This window comes from Trichoderma harzianum, assembly GCF_003025095.1.
Source record: "Trichoderma harzianum CBS 226.95 unplaced genomic scaffold M431scaffold_6, whole genome shotgun sequence".
In the NCBI taxonomy this organism is placed as follows: Eukaryota; Fungi; Ascomycota; class Sordariomycetes; order Hypocreales; family Hypocreaceae; genus Trichoderma; species Trichoderma harzianum.
Window position 1 is genome coordinate 1,815,245 of NW_020209254.1, and position 21,504 is coordinate 1,836,748.

General features: G+C 51.3%; 8 protein-coding genes across 8 annotated transcripts; 2 read left to right on the forward strand and 6 right to left on the reverse strand.

Moving 5' to 3' along the window:
* Positions 1-244: 244 nt before the first annotated feature.
* M431DRAFT_495296 (hypothetical protein) lies at positions 245-3,248 on the reverse strand (the record flags this gene model as incomplete). The annotated part of the gene is made up of 3 exons (XM_024917342.1): positions 245-1,998; positions 2,062-2,879; positions 2,935-3,248. The coding sequence occupies 3 exons, from the start codon at positions 3,246-3,248 to the stop codon at positions 245-247; spliced, it is 2,886 nt and encodes a 961-aa protein (XP_024774743.1).
* Positions 3,249-3,528: 280 nt separating this feature from the next.
* On the forward strand, positions 3,529-3,933 carry M431DRAFT_84923 (hypothetical protein; the record flags this gene model as incomplete). The annotated part of the gene is made up of 4 exons (XM_024923489.1): positions 3,529-3,564; positions 3,619-3,680; positions 3,733-3,819; positions 3,879-3,933. 4 exons carry the CDS (start codon positions 3,529-3,531, stop codon positions 3,931-3,933), a joined length of 240 nt encoding a protein of 79 aa, XP_024774744.1.
* A 2,003-nt stretch (positions 3,934-5,936) lies between these two features.
* Positions 5,937-7,086, reverse strand: M431DRAFT_531112 (hypothetical protein; the record flags this gene model as incomplete). The annotated part of the gene is made up of 3 exons (XM_024920814.1): positions 5,937-6,403; positions 6,464-7,037; positions 7,077-7,086. The coding sequence occupies 3 exons, from the start codon at positions 7,084-7,086 to the stop codon at positions 6,166-6,168; spliced, it is 822 nt and encodes a 273-aa protein (XP_024774745.1). The 3' UTR covers positions 5,937-6,165.
* A 1,568-nt stretch (positions 7,087-8,654) lies between these two features.
* Positions 8,655-11,137, forward strand: M431DRAFT_86353 (hypothetical protein; the record flags this gene model as incomplete). Its single annotated transcript, XM_024923665.1, has 7 exons — positions 8,655-8,770; positions 8,828-9,017; positions 9,106-9,225; positions 9,263-9,364; positions 9,440-9,590; positions 9,642-10,032; positions 10,090-11,137. 7 exons carry the CDS (start codon positions 8,655-8,657, stop codon positions 11,135-11,137), a joined length of 2,118 nt encoding a protein of 705 aa, XP_024774746.1.
* Positions 11,138-12,019: 882 nt separating this feature from the next.
* On the reverse strand, positions 12,020-13,404 carry M431DRAFT_495299 (hypothetical protein; the record flags this gene model as incomplete). Its single annotated transcript, XM_024917343.1, has 3 exons — positions 12,020-12,800; positions 12,877-13,113; positions 13,229-13,404. 3 exons carry the CDS (start codon positions 13,402-13,404, stop codon positions 12,020-12,022), a joined length of 1,194 nt encoding a protein of 397 aa, XP_024774747.1.
* A 1,255-nt stretch (positions 13,405-14,659) lies between these two features.
* M431DRAFT_495300 (hypothetical protein) lies at positions 14,660-15,792 on the reverse strand (the record flags this gene model as incomplete). The annotated part of the gene is made up of 2 exons (XM_024917344.1): positions 14,660-14,965; positions 15,046-15,792. The coding sequence occupies 2 exons, from the start codon at positions 15,790-15,792 to the stop codon at positions 14,660-14,662; spliced, it is 1,053 nt and encodes a 350-aa protein (XP_024774748.1).
* Positions 15,793-17,431: 1,639 nt separating this feature from the next.
* On the reverse strand, positions 17,432-19,444 carry M431DRAFT_5664 (hypothetical protein; the record flags this gene model as incomplete). The annotated part of the gene is made up of 3 exons (XM_024921492.1): positions 17,432-18,902; positions 18,956-19,194; positions 19,274-19,444. The coding sequence occupies 3 exons, from the start codon at positions 19,442-19,444 to the stop codon at positions 17,432-17,434; spliced, it is 1,881 nt and encodes a 626-aa protein (XP_024774749.1).
* A 181-nt stretch (positions 19,445-19,625) lies between these two features.
* Positions 19,626-20,487, reverse strand: M431DRAFT_436936 (hypothetical protein). Its single transcript, XM_024915153.1, has one exon. The coding sequence runs from the start codon at positions 20,332-20,334 to the stop codon at positions 19,807-19,809; it is 528 nt and encodes a 175-aa protein (XP_024774750.1). The 5' UTR covers positions 20,335-20,487; the 3' UTR covers positions 19,626-19,806.
* Positions 20,488-21,504: the final 1,017 nt, after the last annotated feature.

The following is a 21,504-nucleotide window of genomic DNA, read 5'->3' on the forward strand; positions in this document are numbered from 1 at the left end:
ATTAGATTCCCTAGACTACCTATTAACCAACACTAATCTTGGACAATATATACATATAAGCAGGTTTGGTTTGTTCCTGCATCTGATCTACCAACAACGCCAAGTAGCGCATTTTACTCATATTCTCTCTTAGCCTCTTGCCCCTATTTTGGTTAAACAACCATGGCACATCGCTTTTTATACATTCCAACCAACCACTCATCTCAATTTCCCCCATGAAGATGCAGTTCTTCTCTCTTCACCTTTATACAGAAGTAGCCGACAGTGGCTTGGTCGCAAGGAGACCAGTGACCTTGTAAAACATGTCTTCGATAGAAGCTCCAGCAAAGGCTGGGGCAGCGTCAAAAATATCTGCCAGGTATTGTTGGGGTATAATGTTGGTCTGGACATCGTCGTCGTCCATCTCCACATCCTCGTCTGCGTTCGGGGCCTCCTCCATCTCATCATCGCTCTCAGCGTCTCCGCCCAAGAGGACGGCCAACTTGTTATTATCAGCCTCCTGAGAAGCATTATCAAGTCGCAAATCCTGAAGGGGCTGGGCAGCCAAGATGGTAGACGCGTTGGAGCCCTCGGTGATGGTCCAGATCTGAGCAACATCATCAAGCGCGACAAAGCCACTGGTGCCGGGTACTGAAACGAGGCTCACGATTCGATGGGGTGTGTTGCAAACGATGAGCGGCTCAGGTTCGCTGGGGTGGAAGACTCCTATGCTAGAGGTGTTTCCGAGAGGAAGAGTGACGGCGAAGTGACCAGTTACCGAGTCGACAGCAAGCTGTAGCAGCTCGTCGGCTCCAGTCTTAGGAACCACGATTCCATACCGCAAGTCGTCGCTCACAACGTCATAGACATGCAGCTCCTCGGAAAGCACAATCAGATACTGTGACAGGACTCGCAATGAGTGCAGCTGTCCCTTCCAGAGACCCTCCAGAATCTTGACGACTTCGCCAGAGGCCGCATTGATGACATACACCGCTCCCGTGTCGAGAGCACCAAATGCAGCAAACAGAGTAGAGCCGTCTTCCGAAAATGCAAGGCAGGCTTGGGCCTGTGTAGAACCAGACGCATCGCCGGGGATGTCGGCGACGACGCCAAGTCCATCGCCAATGGGAATTATGCGGGAACAAACCCAAGTGAATTCCACATTGGCATCTGTGCTTCGTGAACCTTCTTGTTGGCGAGCCTTTGGTCGCCACAGACGAACAATGCCGTCTCCAGCAATAGTGGCAAAGCAAGTAGAGGCATTGTTCGATGCAAGATCAAGGACCGTCTCGGGATGGCTCGATGTATGAGGCGCATTAATCCTGGATACAAGGGCAATTGAGTTATCCTCGCCATTGACCTGCCAAAACTTGAGGTATGACTCGTGCCTCTCCTTGAGGAACTGGTCGCCGACCTCGCCACTAACTGTTGCAACATCTCTATTTGTAGGAGTCCAGTCATCGACGCTGGCCAGCCACTTTCCATCTGCAGAAAAGGCAATGTGCGTAACGACAGGCTCTTCAATGGCGTAGCCCTTGTTAGTCAAGTTGACGTCTGTAGGTTGTGTCCGAGCCAATGCCTGCTTGGAGATGCTCGTAAAAGTTTCGAGGTCAAAAGACTGCAACAGGGGCGCCGAGAACTCTCCAGTCATTGTTGCCTGACGACCGTTGCCGACGCAGACGTGAAGCTTTGAGGGTTCCGTTGCGTTGATTGCAGCGGGTATGGGCCGTCGCACTGTATCCGCTACTGACCAAACGCGCTGCACGAGCAAGTCTTTGGGTGTCGAAGCTTCGGCGGCGGCGGATTGAATGCCAGAAATATACGTGGTCGGCTTAAGTTCAGCAGTGGATAAGACCATCGTTGAGTTGTCATCAAGATGCACAACGTAGGATGATCCGCTAGTAGAAACGACAATGTTTTCTACACTGCCTGACAGGTGTGGAAGGAAATCCTTTTTGGCGGTATCCATCTGCCACAGTACAAGGACGTTCTCAGAACCTCCAGAGATCATGTAGTTGCCTAGTGAAGAATGTTAGTAAGGAATTCAAATAATTCAAGAAGGAAGATATGCGGGAAACGTACCGTCTCGAGACCATTTGACGGCATGGACTGCCTTTCGGTGCCAGTGGAATTTTTGGGCTTGGATGCCCTCCTTGGAGGAATTGGACTTTCCAAGTGATTGACTTCGAGAGAGAGCATCATGGTAGAGATAGATAGCTCCTCGTGCACCACCAACAATAACGTCCACGACGTTCTCGGAGTCACGTCGTCCCTTGGGCTTGTTCAGGGCAGAAGCTGGATAAACTCTGAAATCGAGAGTGGTGATGATATCGGGCACGTCGAATGAAAAGAAGTCGTATTGCAGCTGCTCGAAACCGGCCGGCTGCTTGTGTGAAGCAACACCAAGGAATAAAGAGTCATTGAGAGCACCGACCAATACATGGCCATCCTGGCTAGACTCAATCAAGTGCAAGCCATTACCCGACTTCTTGGTGCTCAAAATAACCTTTGAGAGCAGAGACGAGAGAATATCCCCGCCATATGCGGTCAATTCCATCCGATTTGACTTGGTTGATTCAGCTACCACGACAACATCGGCCTTTGAGCCCGAAACCTCGGTCGAGGTCACCGTGATTGCATGAGCCGTGCCTGTCACCGTCTGGAAGCTCTGGTGTGTCTCGGCGGTCTCTGTCCAATTCACATAGTAAATGTGACCATCTGAGCAGGCAACCCAGAGGTATTCGGGGTTCTGAATGGACAGTTTGGTCGCAACAATGTTCGCAGGAGATGTGCCCTTTGATGAAGTGGCATCGACGGCGCCTATCGGGATTCGTCTCAAGAGTAGAGAGTCGCTAGCTGTGTACACTTGAATGGAGGTGTTGTATGTCAAGATAAGGTATCTAAGGGATATGAGAATGGCTCTTCTTCTGAGGAAAAAATGAATTGGCCTCTTACTGGTCATCTTGGGTAAGGATTGGATCAATGTCGAGCATTCTACCGCCCATAGGCTTGGAGATTCTCCAGCCAGTTTCTCCATCAAAAGAACGGCCGATCAATCTCTCATCACCATTGCTTTTTGACCTCAACAACGCTCCATTTTGAAGGTTATCCTCGATTTCAGAGTCTCCGTCAGCTGGAGATTCCGCCTGTTCCTCCTCGTCGCCTTGCTGCGGCCGTGACCTCTTTGATCGCGCATCGGCCTCGTTTAGGTCTCTCTTTCGCTTTTTGGTCGATTCATCCTGGGGCCTGGAGAGCTTGCTACCCGCCATTTTGGCAGAGATCCCGGAGAATGGCGCTGTGAGGAAGTTGGGGAGGAATGGCATCGAGGCGGCAGCACCCAGTTACTGGTATAAAGTACTGAGATCAATGCGCCGCAGAAATTTTGGTGCCGCCATGAACTTTTTCCACTATCAGCGATAAGATAAGCAACGGGCGGCAAAAGTTCGGCGGCATAATATTTTCAGCCATCCGCGTCGCTACCGCAGCTAAACTCTTTCACGCTGCCAGGTTCAACTACTAAAAAACGACATTCGCCATCACATCGCCAAGATGATTATTCCCATCCGCTGCTTCTCTTGTGGAAAGGTAGGCATCTTGATTTCGTCCCTAAGAAATCAAGAAGATGACTAACGGCATTAGGTCACTGGTGACCTCTGGGAGCGCTATCTCCAGCTGATCGCCGATCCGCGCAAGACCGATGGGTATGCAGCCCTTTGACCTTTGGAGCAGAGCTCGAGGCTGACTTTAGGAAAGCGATGCCATGGACGAGCTAGGCCTTAAGCGCTATTGCTGCCGACGAATGATCATGACACATGTCGACCTCATCGAGAAGCTTCTCAAGTACGACTCTTACGACATCCCAAGGCACCCCTGACTCCGATTGCTAATCAACCTCCCAGGTACACTCCCGATGGACGAAACGAGAAGAAGCAGAGATTGAACGAGTCGGCATAGTTTTGTTTTGGGCGAAGAGAAAGATGCAATGCACAGTTTGGCGTTTTTGGATCCTGTTATTACCTATATTGTGACTTGGCGCAAGGAAGAATAAAAATCAGATCGCGACGATGACGGCGAAGCCGCAGGCAACTCCGTAATAATGGAACGAGGATTTTTCTGCTATACGATTCTGCAAATCAAGAAAATTACCGCTGCTTATCGTGATGGGCTCTTTTTCTCCATGAATGAGAGTGTATGGTGGGCTTTGCAGATGGCCATGGTCACGCCTTGATGCCCGCGCCCCATTGAGGCTCAATCCTTGTGTCGGTTGGACGGCGTAAACCGAATATCCAACAAAAAGTGATTGCCGCCTCTCTCAACAAGCTTGTACGTGCTGTACTGCGAGTAAGAAACCTAGACTTGCAAGACAATTCACCGCTTCTTACCGCCCCAAGTATCTACACAGTAGCCTTTTACGGTATGTGTGTTGGTCAGCTTCACACTGCGCAGTAATGGGGATCAGAAAAAGCGCCTACCGATCGCCAACACAAGTCCACTAACAGTGGCGCAACCCAGGTCGTCTGGATTTCCTCGGGAAAATGTCAAACAGGACCACCATATGATTTCAATATTGATTTGTAAAGCGCCCAAAATCACTTGCGGTCACTTGCGCTTGGATCCCATCTAGTGAGTCGGTGTTTTGCAGGGATACAGCGCGAGAAGGTCAATGAGACTTCCAAGAAAAACTAGCCAAAGTCTGCTATCTAGCATGCCATATCTCAGATTTAATGGTATTAGTCAATGATAATGCTACGAAGTAGAAACGAGAAGAATATAGCTATAGCGGAAGAAACAAAGAAAAAAAAAGGCAATAGTAGCAGATATTATAAAAATGTCCGCCAGCTTATATTTCCCTAAGATGTCTAGAGGCTACTTTCCATGATGAAAAGATATAATCCTCATGACTTATTTTCCAGTAGATTGGGCTAACGACCTCCGGTGAGGATTACGGACTAGTAGTCACTGGTAAGCATTCTTGTTCTTCACCTGAAATCAGATGTTCGTGTGTATGCCAAGGCTTTCACGATAGCCGCAGCATAAATCAACAAGTTTTTTGTTAGCCAAGTTCGTGGCTGCGCAAATCAACGGTGAGCAGCTACATTAGAAGCAGCAATGCGTCGACCCAACACACCAATAGAAGAAGAGCGAACTAGTGCAAGCGAAGGACGAATTGTCGTATCAAAAGATGAAGGTTGCGCCCAACAGCAGGATGGGCGTTTATGCGCAGGGCTAGATACGAACCTGCTCCAATGCGTAATGGCAGCCCAACAGCACGACGATAATGCCAGCAAGCAGCTTAACCAAGCTACCGATATAATAGAAAGCTAGTTGAAAGCGGTCTATGAGATTCATGTGCACCTGATGCGATCCATAAAGTTGACTCTCACCACACTAAACCTATAAGACGCTCTAATAGAGCAGATTGCGCCTTGCGCCATGTCGGCTACAGAACAGATGGATTCACATAGACATCAGATTGCAAGCTGAATGCCAGCCTTACAATAGACAAAAGAAGCATCTCGCCAGAAAAAGTAACTGTTGGCGGAGGCGTGAGGTTTCAGATTCAGGACGACGACTGCGCTCGGGAGTGGACCTTTGAGAGTGTGTGCGTGTGCGTATGCATGCAGTAAGTAGAGCTCTGTATGTAAGTAGCAGTGAATGTGATTGACTAACCACTTGGCACGACTGACTGACTACAACAGCCCGGCCTTGTGAGAAAGTTCAATCGCCACGGCAAGAGACATGTCACACGAGACTGTACAGTAGCAAGAGTCGACTAAAATCCTACGCCGGAGCCAAGCACGAGGCCGGTGTGACTTGGCGGTGCTGTCGAGAGCTTCTGCAGCACATCCGGCTTATTCCCCCCTTTCTCTACTTGCATGGTCTCGCACAGACACGCACAGCAGAGATGGATGGATGGATGGAGGCTCTGCTGCTGTAATACATGTACGGGTAATACACCGGCATCCTTTGATTCCTACTCGTACAGCAGGCAAGAATAACAACATGGCCGTATAACACGCAACAACACCAAAAACACCAACCTCGCCCACGCTAACTGTAACGCTTCGGGGAACAGAAAATCGGCGGCCCACAGACGGGTTGAGAACGAGTGGGCCTCGTCCGAGCCTAACCAGCTTCGTCTGAGCAGTAGCGCCGGGACCAGATCGTCGGGTCAAACGCTGCCAATCAGCTCGGGTTGACAAGTGTCTCTGGACGGAAGCGCAGGGGTCGAGGGGCATCGCGGACCACGAACCGAGCAGATTGGCGCTGTGACAGAGCGAATTGAGGCCTCTGGTTTGGCCCGCGGAGCATGTGCTTGATGTGCTGGCCGTCAGAAATGGAGCCCGGCCGGGCTGGGTTGGCGGCACAGCGAAGATGCACGTTGGGAGTTGAGCCAGAGTTGGGCAAATGGCTCCGTGTTTTTCTGTGTGTGTTTTTGCTTGCAACCAACAACATTTTTGTTCGGGTGCTTGAATGTACATACCGTACAGGGAAAAGGGCGAAGAGAATTTGTGACTCGACCCCAGCACGGCGCATTGGGGCGCTGAGAGGGAAATTGGGGGGCGGTTTACATGCAGTCACTGCCTTTTGTGCGTGTGATGCTCGTGTAAGTGGGTGAATGTAAGAGGTAGACACAGAGTGAGAAATATCAGGCTCTCTATCCATACTCCAGCTGTCACTTTTCTTTTTAATTTTTCTCTTCTCTTTCACGCACAGACAGAGAAACAGACTGCCAGACAATTGTGGTTCGTCAACAACATCGTGACTCGGCAGGGGAAAGCATGTCATCCACCTGAAATTAAGCGCCGACGCCTGTCGACTCCATGCGGGCTCTATCCACTCCACGACCGATCGTGTCTGTGAGTGGCCAGCCACGGAACCCTCTTCAAGAACTAGGTGCAGCAAAGCAGTTCCCCCGCCCCTCCAACGGCCAACCTGCTGTGTCGCATTGCCCAGGCAGGGCTTTTCAAGGCTGTCAATGCCAATTGTTGAGAGAGTGGGCATTGGTCTTGTACGTTGTAGGTTGACGAGAAGACCGAGGTATGAAGAATAAATGTCTATATGTTTTGAGGGGAGTGGAATAGACAGATACTTACATGTCACCATCATTCACTTGTCCAATATCATCAATGTATACACGGCAACTCATCTTTGTACAGGTATCAAGCATTGCCGGCTCGACAGGTGGCTCCTCCCGGCAGCGTTCCTTCGTGTAATACCGTAGCTGATCCCATCTGCAGTCTTGCGCGAGACGCGGCTGTCCACGTCCACGAGACAATTACTCCCATGTCCTTTTCTTCTTTCAGCAATATCCACCACTCCCCGGCTTCGCAAGACGCGTTTCTTCAGGGATTCCGCGGGCTGATCTGGTCAATTGTCAGCGGCCAGGTAGGAGCACGGCAGATTAAGCGACAGAGTGGCCGCTGCGGCTGGCGTCTGTTTATCCACATTGAAGCCTGAAGCCCAAGAAACGACGAGCCTCGTCATTTTTTTTAACCGCGGGCTCGAGCTGCATACATTAATTAGCATTAGTTAGCTGGAAGGATCTTGAAGGTTGCCCCATTGCATGCACGTACTATTTGTTTAGTGCTCCATACGGGCAACGAGTGTGTGCGGCAATACGGTGAGGTGAACAATAATGCCGTGTCGTGTTGATACTTGGCTAGCACCTACAAGCTAGCAGACATCACGGGTACTGCTTGGACAGGTAGCACCAGCGCCAGGCACAGGCTATGGGTGTTAGTACTTCCATGTGTCTACCGGTACTCGTACATCTTCTTCCTCTGCGTCTTCCTCTTCCTCCCACACCCAAAGCTAACCTCCCTCTGTCATTTGTTATTGATCCGTCGTCCTTCCCCAGAGCCTCGTTTGCGATTCGCCGGCCTGGAAGCACTTTGATCCCTCCACTCTCAGCCCGGCTAATGCTGAGGTTCTTTCTCTGTGTCTCTCTCACTCTCTCTTCCCGGTCTCCCTCTCACTCCCTCCAATCGCCTGCTGACGGACTCCTTCGTCTCTTCTCGCCCACACACAATCATCGTACATACATAAACAACCTCTCGCAACTCTTTGCAACAGAAACCTCGACTTGCCGGATCTAGCCCGAGCTCCTCTCCCCGCTCAGCAAACTAGCACCCGCAGCTGATTAGGCGCGAAGCTCCAGCAAGTGAATAACGTCTTCCTCCACAGCTGGCGGCGCTGCATGTCCTAAGCAAGGGTTGTCTCGACCCCTGGTCCATCTGCCTGGCCGCAGCGTCTCTTAAAGCAGCCAGCCCGCCATCCGTCCAGCGTGCCTGGAACTGCCTCGCCTGATCTACGACTGGGACGTTTCGAATCGCACAGCTTTGCTTCTATTCTGGAAGCACGCTGACCGTCAATCGAGGCCCGCGAACTGCGACCGCCTCTGCTAGTGCTTCGATCCTCCATTGCATCCAAATCGCGAGCGCTGCACCTTTGCCTCGCCACGGCCGCGCTTGAGACCCTCAAGGCTTTTCGTGGGGTAATCAGAAGCATTCTGCATCGTCAGCCGTCAAGCAGGGCTTTCTGAGCCTCTTGACTGCTGTGTAGAACAGATCGCAAAGGAAGCAGAGCAGAGGTTCTGCATAAAGCAGCTCGACGTCGCGCCCTTTTGAACGCAGTCGGCTCTTGCGCATTGCATCGCATCGCATTCATCTATCATGGCCCTCGAAGCGCCGCTGCGATCATCCACTGGAAGCCTGCAGTTTCAATTCAATCAAGGAGACATGTCTGCGACGTCCGAATCAGATGGATTCAGGTCTCCGTTCAGAATCATGTAAGTCCAGGTCGTTTGTTCACCAAAGCAAGGGCCCTATTGACCCGTCTACTTTAGGTCGTCTCCTCCACCCGCCACAGACTCTTCTTCGCTTCGGCCTGACTCTTTGCATCATCGGCTATCATCCCATTCGATGAATCTGCTAAGCCCCAGTGATATTGTTGGGCCCTCGCCTGTCACTTCCAACGGCACTGAAACCACCGAGATCGAGGACGATGTTGCCGACGATCTCGAGCTGGACCATCACGTAGGGGGGCCACCTCCTCGTCACTCGGATGTAAGTAGCGGCTACCCAGTACCATCTTTGCATTCCGCCAGCGTTGACACCAGTCTAGATGTTCATGCTTACCACCAATCTCCCGGAAATCGTTCGTCAGGGCAACCCTGAGGAAGCCGTCTCCGTCATTCACGCTCCGGAAAGCTTTGCTAGTTGGGTGAGCATTACATGTGACAAAGTTGTTGTCGAATTGCAATGTAGCTAAACTTATGTAGGCATCCAGCGAGCCCTCTGCCATGTCAGTCACCTCAACGGAGAGATCGTCCCCCAAGGCCGATGGCGCCAGTCAACCATCATCCACCGGGACCTTCAACAGCGTTAGTCCAATCTCTACCAGCATGGAAAGATTTTCTGCAAAGATTTCAAATGCTAATAAAGGTAACTCTATAAAGCCTCCCAGCCACCCTACTCGCCCTCCCATCTCCACCGATGTCAAGCCTGTGCGATACAGCTCAGACGGTGCCACACCACGAGCACAGGACTTGCAAGAAATGCTCATGGATGGAAGCCGATTGCGTTCTAGCAGCACCAGCAGTCTTGAGAGTTGGTTTTGTAAAGCCTCAACAATATCGTACCGTCGCTAACCAGGCACAGAAATTGACGAGCAGACTGAGGCTGAAGGCGATGATGACGATGACGAACCCTTTCCTCACGTGCCTCAAGTAGCTGATGAGATTGGCGATTTACGAACTCTTCTTCACGAATCCTGGACCTTGTGCAATACCCTTGCCAACCTGAGCTCAATGCATCGACCACGAGCTTTTAGAGATTCGGGAACCCCTGATGCTGTTGAAAGAGCCTGGAAAGCGTGCTGGAAGCTCTGCCACCGCCTCTACGACAACCAAGATGAAGACCCAGCATATTTAAGCGTCAAGTTCAACCTAGACCTATGCCGAGACTTTTGCCAAGCCCTGTTCGACGTACGCGAGAAGAAAGACGAGCTGGCAGACTCTGTTTTAAGAGTTAGCTTTGAGTTGAATAACCAGTGAGTATTGCCACAAACGTATCGCTTCTTTGTATAGTGTCTAATGCCTCCCCCTAGTCTATACAGCGCACAAGACAACCAGACTCTTCCAGAGCAATTCCGAGAACGAACTCTTGACTTTTATATCACGCTATGTCATCGCCTAATGAAACAGCGCGGTGAGCTCTTTGGCAAAACAGATCAACTTCTCGGAGCTTGCTGGGGCCTCGCCGAGATGCTCTTTAATTTGCGCCAAAACAGACTCGAGGGTAAACCAGCGGATGGCGAACTGCTTCTCTCTGCGGTTCAAGCATGTTGGGGTTTGGGCGATATATTCAAAGACAGCTGGGCAAAAGTGAACACAGACAGGTATACTCCTCGGCCGTCTACCCAGACGAGCTTCTTCTCTCTCGCCTCCGATCAAACTGGGCGTGAGAGTCGTCAGTCAAATCGCTCATCGCGCCACTCGAAACAAGTGAGCATAAAGAGCACCCATCAGGAAGAGCGGCCACGAAAGCCTCCCCCAGTTCCCGAAACCCCAGTCACAGAATTTGAGGACACTCCGATCTCTCCAGAAAGCCGCTCTCCTCAGATGCCCAATCTCCTGGTGCTCGGCCCTTCCAGTGACGGCGGTCGAGGTGGCCGATGGTCCAGCAGTGCATCCAACCTGTCAAGCTATTCCCACAGCAGCAACAGGACCTCGAGCACCGCCACCACTACCACGGCAACCGAGGATCCCAACATCACGCGTGCCAAGATCCTCGTTCTTCGAGCCGCCATGACTCTTGGGTTCGACCGTGACACCATCACCGACCCAAAGACAGCGCCCGCCATGCTGCAAGGGTTTGTGCAGGGTCTCCCTGCAGGTGCGTTCGGCACTGCGCCAAGAGAGACTGCTCTCCTTCAACAGTTTAAGAACTCCGTCCTGATGGACGCATTTATCCCCCGGAATCACTCGATTCCCTCTCGCGGCAAGCGAGTTCCAGCGGTGGATATGGCCAAGAGTATCCAAACATTGGCCAATAGCTCGCCGCGTTATGCCTATTTGCGCGATCTTTTTACATTCGTCTTCAAGTTCCCCATTGAGGACGTTGAAGCTCGACGACACACAAGTATCGCTGTATAAAGGCCCATTATACGTTCCCAGGTGCCCTCGCACCGAAAGAAGAAGAATAAACGAAAAAATACGCGCAAAAGAAGAAGAAACAAACAAACAAATACGAAAGAAAGAAAAGTGAGATAACATGATCAAAGATTTAGCGACCATCTTTCCTGTTTCCAAAACGCTCTAGATACCCCTTTACACTATACTTTGAGTTGATCATGGCGCGTCGGGGAGGAGATGGAAAAGGGGGATAGTACTATTACGCCGGAGAATACCGTTTATGGAAGGGGGCATGAAATGAAGGGTAGAGCCGTGCAATCATTCGTTTGGATAATGAAGTTTGATGCCGATACGTCGCCGCAAGGCAAAAGGGTTAGAGGCTGTTTGATTTTTCACATGTGGAGGCTATCTGTCAGTTTTTGTGGTTTTAATACTAGTGTCAAGCATAGCGAGCGAAGTACAATTGACTTGGATGCTATTTCATTGGATCCTTAGACTTTAGTTTGTTTACTCCAACAATTTGACGCGGAAGTCAATCTACCGAAAAGAGTGTAGGAAAAAGTAGTGTGAAACGATCTACAAAGCATCTCCCCAGCTCCAGGGCCAACTATCGGCTACCGAGACAACAAAACTAGGCTATAAGCTCGACGAGGGCTCTATTTCGTGTTTAATCATAGGGGAGTTTGAGTGGCTGGTACGATTATTAACTAAGAGCATCGGATCAATTGTCCCTGTGGTAGCGATATCAGGGTGATTGATGAACGACTGGCGTGTGGCGTGGGGTGTATCAGCTGTAAGACCGCTGTATTTGAGAGTTTGAAACGTTGAATCGATGGGTGGCTGTGATATGGAGTTGAATATCGAGCAATCGTAGGCCGCAGAGGCTGCCGTCTGAACCCAGCCCTAGTGGTGCTCGTGGACATCTCCTGCGGCCAAGGTCAAGGTCGATAGCTCGGCGATGCCCTGGGAAGATGCCGGCTCGATGGGCATCTCTTGGAAGTTTGGGGTGAGCGGAAATGGTATGACGCTAGAAAGAGTGTCTAGAGAAGGCTGTCCTCCCACTTCCGATGTGGTGAGACTGGGAAAGTCTGGGTTCTCAGGGGGTCCGAGGCGAAGGTAAGCATCCTGTTCTCTCTGCGACGGTTGATGGTACTGCTGCTCTTGGTAGCTATGATAGGGATACGGAGTGATGTTCGGTATAAGTGGCGAGAATGATGAGACTGAGGGAGGTTGGACCAGCTGCGGTTGGTACTGGATTGTGGGCGTTTGGGGGAGCGTTTGAGTTTGCTCGGCTGAATGACGATACAACTGCTCCGTCGTTGAAGTAGGATATGTCAAAGCCGATGGGTTCATGCTATGGCTGACATTCGTAAACACGGGAGAGTCGGTTCCCCAGGTAGTCAACGACACAGATGGTGTCCAACCAATGCCAGTACTGATGTCGTGACATTGCGAGAGCGTCTGCTGCCTCGTGCTACCATATGCTTCTGTATGTGGATATTGAGTATCATTATAGCCATGTCCCAGAGAATTTGGTGGCGTAGAAGTCGAATTGATATGCGATGTAGATAGCTGAAGATCGAGGGCGTTCCAGTGTTGTGGAGGCGTCTCATACTCAACAGTCTTTAACACCCGATCTCGTTGAAGCTGTGGTCGTTGTGGCCCGATGATTTTCTTGATGAACCTAGAATTTGATAGAGTTCCACGTTAGATATTGTCTTTCAGGATGATGGGGTTACTGTTCGTAAAGCAGGTCATACCTTGGCCGGCCGGAACCCGAATCATCAGCACCTCTCTTGCGCTTCGCCCGTATCATCGCCACCACTTCATCCTTTGACTCATCTTGCCGCTTCCCTGTGTTTCTCGATGGTCTCTCCTCTCTCGGACTTCCGAAATCAATCTCATTGCCTTTCTCATTTTCGCCTTCCTGCTCGTCCGGATCTCCGGGCTTGGGTGATGTGGCTATTCTGGGAGCTCGAGTATTCACCAACGGGCTACTAAAACGCGGCAAATAACATCTTGTTAGCTACTGTTCTATAAATATCGTCTGCACTGGGGATCCCCCAATATCTCTAGAACAGGGGTAGAAAGAGGAGAGGACAGAACACATACTTAAACCTAGGGTCTTTACCATATTTGTTCTTAATGTAACGAATCTGATTATGGTTCAAGCTGCGCCCAAACTTATCCTTGAAGTTCGTCTGGATGTACGACTGCTTCTTCTTGCCGACGACGGCAGAGAGAACCCAGTCAATCTCCTCGTCTAGATACTGCGCCGCACCGACCATGGCTGCTCTGTTTGTCTTGTTTGGCTCTCGCGATACGAAGTTGGCCACAAGGATATCACAAGGTTTCCAAAGAAGAACTTCCTACCGTAGGTAGAACTGATGTCTCGAAATGCAAAATCGACTTTGCCAGGAGCTCGTATAGCTCGTATAAAAGCCTCTTCCTGAGTGTTCCGACTCCTCGGCGTCTTATACGACCTCTTGTGTTCCTAAAGGAAATGTGAAAACAGAAAACAACCGTCACTTTTCTGTTTGCCTTGAGCTCAAAACTGACTCACTCTGAGGTACAGAAGTGGAAACCACCACTATCTGTAACGTTCTATCTGGCAAACAGGGGTTAAAAAAAGAAAAGGGGAATCACATGGGAAAATCACGTAGAGAGCTCAAATTTGAGCAAAACAGAGAGAGTGGGAGAAGAAAGAGAAAAGGATATGAGGACAAACTTGAGCGTCCACAAAGATGATGCCGGTGTCAATGCCGGCCTGATCCTCCGGGCCGGAAACGACACGGAGAAATACTCCGGGCTCCCGATCACGAGAACTTCCGACGTCGGCACCTCTCCAAAAGAAAGAGGAGGGGAAGATGTTTCTCACACTTGTGAGCGCGCAAACGCTGTGTAGAGAAAATGGAATGAAGAACTGTTTGAGAGCGTAAATACCGAAAGAGTGAAGCAACCTGAAGAGAATGTATCTAGGTGTAAGGGATATCACAAAAAGGGGGGAGGTGAGAGGAGGTGCGTTGAGGTAAATGCCCACTTTCTAGGCCCGGATACAAAAGAACGGGCCGCGTTTCTGATTCAGGGACGGGAGTTGCCTCGTGGCTGATGCAGCCCTATCTATTGTGCTAGAGAACAATAAGAGAATCGATACGCGTTGTCAAATGATAGGTCAGTTTGACTCATATAAGTGAGGTCAGACTCCTAGAGGCAGTGAATCATCGTGCCAGTTTGGCAGACAGCAGGTCAGTTGCCTAGGGGAAACCAGCAAACGAGGTGGGTCGCGGCGAATATTTGGCTTTGCATCAAGCAGACTTACGGTGACGGGAGATGGGACGAAAATCTTGGTGCTCGGCTTTTGCGTGCGTGGAGATGCATCACTAAGCTTCATACTACGTCTAAGTCTAATAGAAGTGTCCATATGGATCTATGTATAAGAATCTAGCTTCTATATCCCATCTCTAGTCTATCATGACCTCATTTTTTACATCATTTGTCCAACGTCTATCGTCTATATCCCTCTACCTCACTGTCAATTATGAATCACGTCGCCAAAGGTGACCCCCCACGCGAAAAGATTCCCAGCCAGCACTTTACCTGGCCCTCTTCTTCATCATCGCCCCAGTCATCCTCACCAGCGAGCTCGCTCTCTTCTTCGCAGAACAGTGGCGTCTCGAGATCCAACATGGCCTGTTTGAAAGCCTCTAAAAGAGTCCGCGTGATGTTATCCCTCATAGGCACCATGACCACGGCCCTAGATTCCGAACCGAGAGCGAGATTCTGGCAGATTGCTGAAGAGAGAAGTGCCGGGTGATCATCGTCATACAAGGGATCAGCGGCGAGAACGAGCTATTCATATCGCAAACGACGTTAGAAAGAGCGTCCTTATAATTTTTTCGTTTTATACGAGTAGTGAATAGTCAACTAACCTTGAACTGGAATGGTTCACCAAAGAGCTCCTGGTCAATCTCGTCTTCTTCTCCGCCCCAAGTAAGCGGCCCGACCGACATGGATCCTCCTCGGGACTCAACCAAGCTCTTGTTCTTCTCCGTATTGTCTTTGAGGTTGGGAACAATGTTGGGTAAGTCGCTGAGAATGACATGCGTCTGCCAAAGAGCCGCAGCAGCAACACCCAACAGCCCAGTTCCCGAGCCAAGTTCCAGAACAGTAGGAGGCGGCTGACCAAGAGTCTCATCAAAGAGCTTGAAGAGCGACGTTGCAGCAAGCCGAGGCAAATGCTGCGACAGCACGTACGAAGAGCCCCAGGTCTTGAATCCAAGTGAGTCACCCGTCAGAGCAGGCTCCTTGATAATCAGCTCAAACGGCTCGCACGCAACTCCGTCTCCGTCAAACGGCCACCGCCTCGTGACTTCGCCCATGGCCGTCCTGCCGCATCTCTCAGACATGCGCTTGCTTGCCAGCTCCCAGAGCGCCTCTTGCTTATCGTAGTCGTCGATCCATGCGAGGGGGCTGCTGATGACAGACGAGATGTAGCGTGTCACCTCAGCCTTGCGCTGGGTAGCGAGTGACTCTTGATGCGCAAGAATGTCTGACTGTTTCTGTCTGTGGTTCCACACGGGAGGGCTGAGTTCCAGGCTTTGAAGAATGGCAAAGAGCTCTTCGTAGCTAGGCCGCTGCCACATCTGCGGGAAATCCTCCGGAGCGAGCGTCGCCATGTTTGAAATCTCGCAAACCCCAAAGTCGTCAAGAGAAAAAAAAATAAGCGGTAAAGCTGTAAAAATGCCAAAGTACGCCTCTAAATCGCCAAATGGATAAAGGAAAAAAGAAAAAAGAAAATCGAGCCTCTCAACAGAGAGCGTAAATCTAAGGGGCTATCATGATGAAAATGCGTATCGTAAAATCGGTTCCAATATACAGCGATGACTTCCAACAGAGGCTTTACAAGCACAGCAAAGATATAAGAAGAGAGTCCACATGCATGGATGTCACCCGCACACGAAAAGAAAAAAATCGGACCCTGACTAAGAAAAAGGGCGGTACCGATGGCAGGCACTCCATGGATGTGAATGGAAGGAAAGATACAAAAAGGTGGGGCGTTGCTACACCCCACGTGGGGATCCCTTCCAATTAAAAAAAGAAAAAAAAAGCGAATTGCTTAGTAGTTTATGGTTATGGTAGATTTATAATTAAACCTCAATGAGAAAATGCTTGATAGACCTACTGTATAATACTACGAGTGTATCTGCTCAGTAGTAGATAGTAGGTAAACATATATCTACCTGTAGATGCAAGTTGCAGTCGATTGTTCTAGCAATCCCCTAGAAGCAAGTTGAAAAGATTTTGATAGAAACAAGCAAAAAATCAAATAAAAAGGTAAACATCTAGGGTAGATTGCTCACATAAACCGCTCCTCGCAAACCCGCTTGCCGTTACCCCGACACCCGCCGCAGCTTACTTACCTATCCATATTATTGCAAAAAGGAACAGGCGGGCCGACAAAAAAAGGGACTTGCACGGAATCTCCCGCAAACATCAATCAAACAAACCCCAGGCGTGAAACAAAAAAAAAAAAAGCAATGGGCGAATGGAAAGAGTAAAATACAGTACGAGTAGTCTTGTTTCAACTTCAGCTGCAAGCGTTAGTTCGCTCCTTGACATTTTCGGCCCTCGGCTGCCCCGTAAAACCGGTAACACTACAGTAGCATCTGCTAGAATCTAGCTATCTGTCTGGGCATTAGTGATCAACAAAGATCTTCATGCTGACACTGATCGTCTTCGCGCATGGCTTAGATCCCTCGCGCAGACCGCGGCAGCATGACATCAACCATCGTCGTCACAGCACAGCACAGCTAGGCAACTTCACACAACTAACACGATGACTTCATTCTTTGTTCAAAGACTTTTGTATCTTTTTTGTATCTACCAGTTGCTGCAAGCCTAGACTACTATACCTAGTCAGCACTAATTTTCGCCCCGTGTAGCAGGGCCCTGTGTTTGAAATATCAACTAAGCAATTCAGACAGATGTTCCTCTGCTGGTCTCTTTGCTCGAGACTCTAAATTCGAATGGTATCAGCCATATCCTGCGCCAGAGCGTGCCTATCCTAAAGGCCTTCGCTGCGAGATGCAAAATCCGTTGCCCAAATTCCTTGGGTGAAATGCAGAAAGCTCATTGTTTGCCGGAACGCCAAATGTAAAAAAACAAGGAAAAGAAGAAAAAAGCAAAATTATCCAGTCCCTTTTTGGTCCTATTATCGAATCGTCATTTCAACTTGTAAATCGTAAACCTCCCCATATTGTGTTGATGTTTTGTGCTCTGTAATTTTCTTGGTTGTGGTGCTGTCATTGCCTAATCTCATGCAGGCGAGCACTCTCGGTAAATCTCCTTCTTCATGCTCTCAAGCCGACCTCTCATATCCAGCAGGTCGGCCAGCTTTTCGTGGGGAGGGTTGTCCAACGCTGAGATCTCGTGGTGCAATGCTTCGTATTGCTGGTAGTAGGCCTTGAATTTGTTGGCCTTGCGTAGGATCTCAATCGAGACGCTCTCCGCCGCTCGTCGCTTCGCCGCCGAAGGCTTGGACTCCATATCCGTCTTTCGCTTCAGCTTGGGTGGGGGTGGTGCGTTGTCCTCGAGGTCGGAGGCATTGGTAGGTGGTGAGGAAGCCAGAGGGGATGACTTGGTGGGCGAGGTATTCTTGCTCTTGAAGGATGATGATGCAACTGTGCCACGAGAGTTGACGCTGGCATCGGATGGGCGGTGCTTCAGTCGGGGTGCGGGCAGGGGCTGTCTCTGCTTGATGCGCTTCGACAGTGGCGTTCCAGAGCTAGAACTAGAGTCATCATCCTCACGAGGCCGCTTGACAGGTGCTGGGCGAGTCGGGGCCTTGATAGGTGGACGACCGGCGACAATGACTGTGTCCTTGACCTTGGGGGCCGCAGGCTTTGGCTTCGCCTTGACAGGAGGCGGAGCTGGAGCCTCGTCGCCTGAGGTATCGGAGTTGACAATGATTTCCTGTGATAGTATACGCTTGTCGTTGCCTTTGGAGCCAGCCTTGCTCTTGGTGGGAGAAGCCTTTGGGGCGGCGGGCTTCGCCTTGGGCTTGGAAACGCCCGCCTTGGAGGGTTGGAGCAGCCGTTTGACTTGTGACTCCTGGCTGCTGGCCTTCTTCGCCTTGGCAGGGAGAGGGTTGGATGATGACCGTACCATCTTCTCGCTATCCAAACCATCGCCAGAGGTGAAACCGTCGTCAGCTTTCTGCACCTTGATCTTGGGTGCCGGGGGAGGGGGCCCCTTTGCCAGGTTTGCCTGCAGCCGGCTCAAGCATTTTCCCTTGCCGCGCTCCTCCTTCGGAAGCAGCTTCTGCCACACGGCCTCGTAAGCCGATAGCCTCTGCTTGTCAAATTGGCGGATTGCGTTGTCAATAACAACTTGCCGCTCGTCCTGAGAGGCGTAATCGTAGCTCCAAGGGTCGAGCTCCTTCCAATACGTCTTGCGCATGGTCCATGTATCTGAGTCGGCGTTGTGTTCGGCAACCTTTTCGAGGGTCAATCGGAATTCGTGCTCCTTGCCGTCCCATTTCTTCTTCAAGTATTCCGTCGATCGGTCCTTGACGGCCAATTCGTGAACCAGAGTCACTCTCTGCTCCTTAGCACGTTCCATAGCTTGCTGGGATGCGGTGAGTGTCGGGTTCAGCGAAGGCGAGGTGATGCCATTGAGGCTGGGTGAGGTTGGCAAAGAGCCAGTCTTTGAGCCATAGTTGGAAATGGGCTTGGCCCTGGACTTTGCCGAGGCCTTGGACTCTGGCAAGTTTCCGACGACACGAGCCCTGATAAACGGTGTTAATACACAACACCACAGCGACATGCAAATAGCACAAACCTCTCTCGCGCTGCGTCATGTGCCGCCAAGCCATTTTGCAGAGCTTCAATATCAGAGTCCAGTCCAGGGGTGGACGACTTTCGGCGATATGGCCTGGCAGGCTTCGCGAAGACGTTGGTTGTGTTGGGTATTCTCTCCGCCCGGCGTGTAGACTCGAAGGGGCGGGTGAGGTAGAGGTCGTAGTCGGCGGAATCGTTGGGAGCGGCGATGCGGTGCGATTTGGAGCCGTATTGGATTGTCTAAAGATCAGGCCCGGAGCAGTCAGCACACGAGGTTTCCCATACCCCCTATGGGCACACTTGAAGGAGGCAGACTTACGGGAGTTTGGCCCAGCGAGAGGCGCAGGTCCTCGCCATTGCGAGAAGACTGGATTATTGAGTCGATCGTCGATCTGTCGAGCTGAACGTGGAAAGCCTGTGGCGGTAGGCCTGACTCGGAGCCAGAACCCGCCAGGAGCAGGCCGCTATCCGGGACTTTGAGAGAGTTCATGTTGGCGGCTGAGGATGTGGATGCGAGGTTGGTGTGATGCAGCTTCCCAGTGGCAGACAGACGAGCCAGAGAATTGCGGGAGTTCGCAGGCAACAGCCGGATACGGGAGGGCTTTGTTGTGGTCAAGACAAGAGGAGAGAAGGCGGTCTTGAGGGTATAAAGATGCCGAAAATGAGTTTGGAAACGGGTGGAAGAAAAGACGCTTGTTTACTCAGACTCAACTGAAGAAAACAAACTCTATAAGTGGCAGGGAGGACGCCACATGATCGATTGAGAATTCGGCGGCGGCCAGAAAGTGAAGACGACCTGTTGAGCAAGTGAAGGCAAAGTGAAGTGAGAAAGGCTCAAGGACAAAGGGCGAGTCACATCCAGGCAGCGCGGTGGGCCTGCAATACGGGAAATGGGTAGATCCGGAACTGCGTGCAGCGTTCGAAAGGCCGGCCTGAACACCGCAGCAGGAGGCTTTGGTGGCACGCAATCGCAGAGGCAGAGGCACAGGCCGAGCAACGGGGAAGATGAGGTTGCGTGGGAGAGGGAAAAGAGTGCAATGATGCAGCTCCCGCGGTGGAGAGGCGTTGTGGAATAGCAACTGGAGGTCTACGGCAGGAGAAGAGGCAGAGGCAAGTTACAGTTCCAGTTGGGGGAGCGGAGACAATGGCGGCGAGCGGGAGAGTGGGAACAAGGCCCAGGGCGTGGCTGCTACCGCTGGACAGTGGACAGTACCACCAAAGCAGCGCATGCAGAGGGGGTGGATGCATCAGCTTGTACCCAGCCCGTACTGGCCGGACCTGCGAGTACCTGTGAGTGTACCTGTATGTGTACCTGTATGTGTACCTGTACGTGTGCGAGTACCTGTACTGCAGTACTTGCGTACATACACGTACATACATGCGCGCTACTGCCTGTCCCTCGACGCTACAGACTCACGGCGGCGCACGCCTGGGCAGGGCAGCGACAGGGCATCGACAGGGCCCCGGACGGGTGGAGGCCAGCAGAGGAGGTACCCGGAGCTAGAGGCTCAGGTAGCGAGGTACGAGTACTTTGCTCAGCGCGCAGCCAACGTTCCAGCAGAAGGTCCAAGGCTGGCAGAGGCTTTTCCAGCGCTGTTGCGGCGATGCCCAGCAGCGCTCAACCACTATTGGGCCGACCAACGAATTCCCAGCGTCCACTTCTGGCCGTGCTGGGGTTGACTGATTTCAACGGCCACTTCTGGACGTGCTGGGTCGACATTTACGGGACCTCATCCGGTACCTAGGACGACAAAAAGGCGGGCCAGGGCACCGCGGTACTCCGCCAGGCCAAGGAGCTCCCAGCCTAACGCCACCGGGCTTAGCCTTGCGGTACAAGGGCCAAGTACCTGTGAGGTCGGGTAACCTTCATTCCACCCGGCTCGGAGCCTTCTCCTGCTGGGCCAAAATAAGGCGCTGAGCGCAGTCTCTATCTGCTGTGACACACACGCCGGACCAGCCAGTTGCTTGCACATACCTGGAGGGTGCTGTGCTGTACTCGTACTGCACATGTACACGTACCCGAGGCAGGCAAGGCATCAAAAGGTGGTTGATCTGTGCAATTGGTGGCTCAGTTCGGTTTTAGTGTGGTTGAGATTGACTTCACTTCAGATTGACCTCAGTTTGTCTTCATTGATTCAGGTCAGTTGAGTTCAGTTCAGCGCAGACCAGAGCAGCGCTGATTCACTCACTGCCCCCAGGTCTCGAGACCTTCCATTGCATTGATCTTTCTTCCCCCCTGCGTCTGGCCTCTTCAATCGCCTCCATGTCTGGTACTTTATGATTCCTTACCCAAGGCATTGACCCATCTCATCTACGGAGCAGATGCAGTTGCCCCATATCAGATTTTTGTCTGGACTTTTTTTCTGGTCCTTTTTCTTCACCTCCTTTGCCTAGGCCCCCCCTTTTCTGCTCATCAATAACAGCCCACCACCAACGAAGCAATGGATACAGTCAAGATGCGTGCGTGATTGTATGTCTATCTGCGGGACTGCTGTTCCTTCATCAGGCACAGCGGCGCACAGGCCCTAACTCTAGAATGTGCTGTGGCTG

Coding starts and splice junctions, on each gene's coding strand:
- M431DRAFT_436936 (XM_024915153.1), bottom strand. CDS start 20,334: ATGTATGTACGTGTATGTACGCAAGTACTGCAGTACAGGTACTCGCAC.